Source organism: Lucilia sericata, unplaced genomic scaffold (assembly GCF_015586225.1).
Source record: "Lucilia sericata isolate MDLA Ls3-8-SP2 unplaced genomic scaffold, ASM1558622v1 Contig000010F_arrow, whole genome shotgun sequence".
NCBI classification, from domain to species: domain Eukaryota; kingdom Metazoa; phylum Arthropoda; class Insecta; order Diptera; family Calliphoridae; genus Lucilia; species Lucilia sericata.
Window position 1 is genome coordinate 999933 of NW_023994050.1, and position 6089 is coordinate 1006021.

Below are 6089 nucleotides of genomic sequence, written 5' to 3' on the forward strand. Positions count from 1 at the left end.
TGTATGTAATTTTTTCGATTAGAGCGTGCATTATTTTCGTATGACAAACATAAACAAAACAGCTGTTTTGTTTTGAAGTAAAATTTATTGAAAAAAATAAATTAAAGAACATGAATAAGTAAGTATTTTTTAATTTATAATTTTAACAATTTTTACACATTAAAAAGACAGCTTTGATTACATTTATAGGTTATGTCATACGGAAAAACACAGACAGGTGTTATAGCAAAAATTATGAATCGTATGTGAAATAACAATTTTGACATACATTCGGAATTACATATGAATAAAAAAAGTGACAGTACATATCGATACCCTATATTCAAAAAGTGCTAAATCAATAAAGTCTAGTTTTCAGGAAAGTAAAAAAACTATTTAATTCGTAAAATATTGCACTAAAAGACAATATTTCTTCCAGAATACGTTTTTAACATCCTTACTAATTCTTACCTATAAAAAAATTTTAATATTTTGCACATTTTAGCGACTTATTTAAGATAGCACTTTTTGGTCGACAAAAAAACAAATAATTGTTCTAAGTTAGCATGTTTTGTTCAAAGAATAGAACAAAAATTTCTTCTAATAATATGCGTTATTTTATAATTTTATGAAATGTTTTTTTTTTAAAGGGATATAAGTCAAACCAGTAAGTCCAATAAGATGCATTTACGCCATTTAAGTAGAAAAACTCATGGCATATCTGCTTGTTTACTATTCCTTATTCTCAGTACAAATATTTTAAATTATGAAAAGTTTTTGAATATAAAAATTACCAATATTTTTTGAATAATACTCCATAATTTGTACATTTAAAGACTTTTTTATAATCAAAATTCTAAATTGGAACCATAGAATATTATAGATCTTAGTGTTATAAACGATTTCTGAAATAACTTTACATATTTCGGAAAAACATTATTTAATGTCTAAAACTGGCATTATATACAAATATATAAATGATCATATCTTAAAAACTATACATTCAATTTATTAATCTTCGCCTGTTTTGTGTTCAGCATGTTCATCTTGTTAATATACAAAATAAATTTTAAATAAATTTGAAGTTTTAAAAAATGTTGTAAAATTTGTATGGAAGTTAGCACTTATTTTCTTCAATAAAAATTTAACTTTGAGATAGCATATTAACAAAAATTGTTGTTAAAAGTGCAAAAATTACATTTTTGGTTTCAAATTTATACCAGACGTGGATCATGCATTGAGGAATCCTTTTGCATCAAAAACTCACTTTGCCCAAAATTGAGTTCGCACTTTTTGAATATAGGGTCACGATATGTAAAATACATGTCGTGTAATACCACCTTAACAGTGACTAACAATAAAATCTTTATCAGTATTTAAATTTGAATGTAAAATTTTCTGAAATTTATATTTCTCCGATTTATGAATAAGGGTCTTATATATAAAAATATTATTATAATATGAAATACTAGAACTTTTAAATTTTATTTATATGTCCTTGAAGATAATTCCTTCTGTTCTTATTTAACAATAGCGTCAAAATGGCTGTCACTGATCTTGTGAGGTTGCTTTATTTATTATCAATAACTTTTTTTAGTTGAAAATAACTGAGTCAATAGTTGTGTTTTATATACAAAAAATTAGGGTTTATTTTTAAAATTATTTACAGTGACTAACAATAAAATCTTTATCAATATTTAAATTTGTATGTAAAATTTTCTAAAAATTATATTTCTCCGGTTTATGAATAAGACCCTAAATATAAAAATATTATTATAATGTAAAATACTAGAACTTTTAAATTTTATTTATATGTCCTTGAAGACAGTTCCTTCTGTTCTTATTTAACAATAGCGTCAAAATGGCTGTCACTGATCTTATGAGGTTGCTTCATTTGTTATCATTAACTGTTTTTAGTTGAAAATAACTGAGTCAATCTATACTATACCTACAACAAAAAAGTTGTGTTTTATAGGAAAACAATACGTTAGTCACTAATAATAACCGAATATTTTTTTAAGAATTAATGACTCATTATTAACCAAATTACATACACATACATATGTTTTCATTTAGCTTTATTTATTTAATCAAAATCAATTACTGCCAAAGAAATTAATACTTTTAGATTTTTAGATTTTTCATGGAATTAATAACACTTGTGTCAATATCCCATATGACTAACTGACCATCTACTCCTGAAGTACTTATGCGTGTACAATCTAGCTTTTCACCATTGTAAAGTCGAATACATGTTATGGCATTCTGATGAATAGTATCGACAAATGTATCGGAATTTTCAGTACGCAAATTTCGATCAAGAGACTGAAAAATCCGCATTGCTGATATACCACTTGACTCCTTTTTCTGAGACTTGTCCAACTTACTAATAAGAATCAGCTTTTCATCTTGCAATCCATAAACCAAAGGTATACAGCTATGTCCAGCTACCACAATAGACACTGGAGATATCCATTCACAAGCCAAAAACGGTAAATATTCTGTTTTGCAACGAATTACATTATTCAAGTTTGTAGCATCTGCTACACTAATACAACTATCATGGCCCACCCAGCAGATTTTGTTACCATCACTAGAAAAACTGACATTATTAATCCATCCTCCTCCCGAACTAGTAGAATTTTTAAATTCAGCCATCAAATTACCCAACGGCATACGATTTCCCCAAGGAGTTGGAGTCGGTTGATCTTCAATGTCCTTAATATACGCAGAAAAAACACGCACCTAGATAAAATAAATTATACGATAACACCGACACTTTTAAAACAATAAACTCAACTTACCTTATAGTCGGTAGACCCAGCCACTAAAAGAACATTGTTTGGATGCCAGTCCAATGATGTTATGGTAGACCTAATTGGCTTTTTTATGTGCTTGGATACCCACCAATCATTTTCGGATTCGAAATAGCACACAGAAATGAGACGAGCTCCGGAACCAACAGCAAACTTATTCTCGGCAGGAGACCACTTGACGCACGTTGCAGCTCTATTAATACGCAACAATACCAACGTTGGTTTCCACTTTCCATCCTCACCTTGTTGCCATACGTAGGCATTACGATCGGCGGCGCAACTTACAATACGGTTAGTATTTTTGGCCCAGTCAATCCCCATTACTCTCAAATCGTGCTGATTTAAAATGTCCATCAATTTCCACTCATTGCCCTCCCTTTTATAGATGTGGATTTCATTGTTGTTTGGCGACAGAGCAATTTCTAAATTATGTAAAAATTTATGAAATCAATTGAACCATGTATGTACATTCAGAATACATTTGGGTACTTACGTGTCTTGTCTTTGTTCCAAGCATGACAGGTTATAGGGGCAACAGAACCACCAAATGTAAATCTTTCAGTCATTTTTATTCAGACGTTAACAATATAACTAAAAAATGTAACACAAGTAATCGCGGACTCTGGGCAGTCTACACGATTTTTTTTTATTAAATTATGAAAATTATTTTGTTACAAAAACGACAAAAATTATTCACAAAGTATACTCTGTGTTGATGACAAATTGCAGCCGCTCCCGTTCTTCACAGCCCTGCGCCGACAAATATTAACAGCAGCTGCGACTGACACTAAAAAGTCGGCGGCGGCTTAAAATTTTTACATTTTTCATCGATACACTAAGACCTGGTTCACACCGGAAAACAAAATCAAAAGTTTCTCAACAAAAGTTTTCCATGTGAACCAGGTATAAGCGGCATTTACCCTGAAAACTTGGCCATAAAGGCAAAAATTAATTTAAAGAAATTTAAAAGTTCGTTAGACAACAAAATTCTAAATAATATAGTGAATTTTCAAGACTAAAGCACAAAGTATACAGAGGTGTCAAATTTGACAGTTCAAAAACACTAAAGTAGACAGAGAAAACTAATTTTTGGGTTAAAACAAACAACACTGTATAAGGCTATTTTGTAAACAGAACAACAAAGCAAAAGAAAATAAACAAAATGAAAATAAATTTTGTGCAAATTTTAAAAAGTTTTACTTGCATATAAATTATGTGTTTTATTAATATATATACATATTACGATGTTTTATTTTATATTTTTTACAGTAATTAACTAATGCTATGTTTCCATTGGCTTCAAATCTACCAGATTTGTGTAAACCTCTTCGAGGTGTTTCCACTGAGCTTACTCGCTTTTGAGATTCGAATTTTCGAACAAATCCTGTCATATAACGAAAATAAAGTTATTTTTTATTTAATTTAAACATTAATAATACAAACTTACTGTTTTAATTGTATACATTTATTTATTAAATGCCAACTATTTTAAAATTAATATTTATTCTTTTTTTATTTCGAAATAATATGTCACTTTTTCGATGAAAACATTCAATTTGAATGGATAGCCTATAGTCGTATTTCCTTATCCTAGACACAACGCAGTGTTGCATAAGCAAATCTTGTTCGAAAAAATACATTTTCGACATGTTTTAAATCAAATCTAGACCTGGTTCACACTAGGAAACTTTTGTTGAGAAACTTTTTGTTAATTCTCTTCTGAAGTTTCCTTAATGTCCACACATAGAAGCTTTTGTTTCAGAAACTACGTATTAATTGCATTGATTTGTTGTTGTACGAATGAGAAGAATAACAAAACAAAACAAGTTTCCGAGTACGAGAAACTCCGTACCACGAGAGAGATGAATGATATTCTTTCTCTCTCACGCAAAATCAAAAGTTTCCCAAAAAAAAGTTTCCTAGTGTGGACCGGCAGCCAGTAGATTAAGTAGATTTGGATTTGTCAAAAATGTATGGGAAATCTACATGATTTCAACTAGTTTTGGACAAATCAACTAGATTTGCTCAAAACGCCTCAGTGGAAACATAGCATAATAATTTACTTAGACCTGGTCCACACTAGGAAACTTTTTCTTAATTCTCTTTTGAAGTTTCCTTAATGTCCACACATAGAAACTTTTGTTTCAGAAACTACGTATTAATTGCATTCTGCCGGTCCACACCAGGAATTTTTTTTGGGAAACTTTTGATTTTGCGTGAGAGAGAAAGAATATCATTCATCTCTCTCGCGGTACGGAGTTTCTCGTACTCGGAAACTTGTTTTGTTTTATTATTCTTCTCATTCGTACAACAACAAATCAATGCAATTAATACGTAGTTTCTGAAACAAAAGTTTCTATGTGTGGACATTAAAGGCCCAAATGGACTACACAAGCGGCTTATCAAACATACTTTTTTCATTCGCACACACATTACACAAACATTGCTCGTACAAACTCCGATTTTTTCACGTTTTTGTGGACTTTCAAAGATACAGATGTCAATTTTTCATAGACCTGGTCCACACTTGCAAACTTTTGTTGAGAAACTTTTTCTTTATTCTCTTTTGAAGTTTCCTTAATGTCCACACATGAAAACTTTTGTTTCAGAAACTACGTATTAATTGCATTGATTTGTTGTTGTACGAATGAGAAGAATAACAAAACAAAACAAGTTTCCGAGTACGGGAAACTCCGTACCGTGACAGAGATGAATGATATTCTTTCTCTTTCTTTCTCACGCAAAATCAAAAGTTTCCCAAAAAAAGTTTCCTAGTGTGGACCGACAATTAGAAATTGAAAAATTTGTTATTATTGACTATAAACCATGCAAATATTTTGACAAAAATTCAATATGTTTGTGTAAAAATCAAAATTTTTTAATTTTTGTACAAACAAACAGCAAGCATTTGTACAAACACGAAACACCCTCATAGTCCTGGTCCACACTAGGAAACACAAGCGGCTTGACAAACATACCAATATTGTACGTTTGTGCAAGCCTGTCGTGTAGTGTATCTGCCGGTCCACACTAGGAAACTTTTGATTTTGCGTGAGAGAAAGAGAAAGAATATCATTCATCTATCTCGCGGTACGGAGCTTCCCGTACTCGGAAACTTGTTTTGTTTTGTTATTCTTCTCATTCGTACGACAACAAATCAATGCAATTAATACGTAGTTTCTGAAACAAAAGTTTTCATGTGTGGACATTAAGGAAACTTCAAAAGAGAATTAAGAAAAAGTTTCTCAACAAAAGTTTCCTAGTGTGGACCAGGTCTAACAAAACAAGTTTCCG

The 6089-nt window shown here is 30.6% G+C and overlaps 1 protein-coding gene across 1 annotated transcript; it reads right to left on the minus strand.

The window, feature by feature from the left end:
* Positions 1 to 2040: 2040 nt before the first annotated feature.
* Positions 2041 to 3590, minus strand: LOC119603860 (actin-related protein 2/3 complex subunit 1A-B). The gene is made up of 3 exons (XM_037956090.1): positions 3289 to 3590; positions 2784 to 3217; positions 2041 to 2724 (listed from the first exon to the last, which is right to left on the minus strand). The coding sequence occupies exons 1-3, from the start codon at positions 3359 to 3361 to the stop codon at positions 2104 to 2106; spliced, it is 1128 nt and encodes a 375-aa protein (XP_037812018.1). The 5' UTR covers positions 3362 to 3590; the 3' UTR covers positions 2041 to 2103.
* Between the last annotated feature and the right edge of the window lie 2499 nt (positions 3591 to 6089).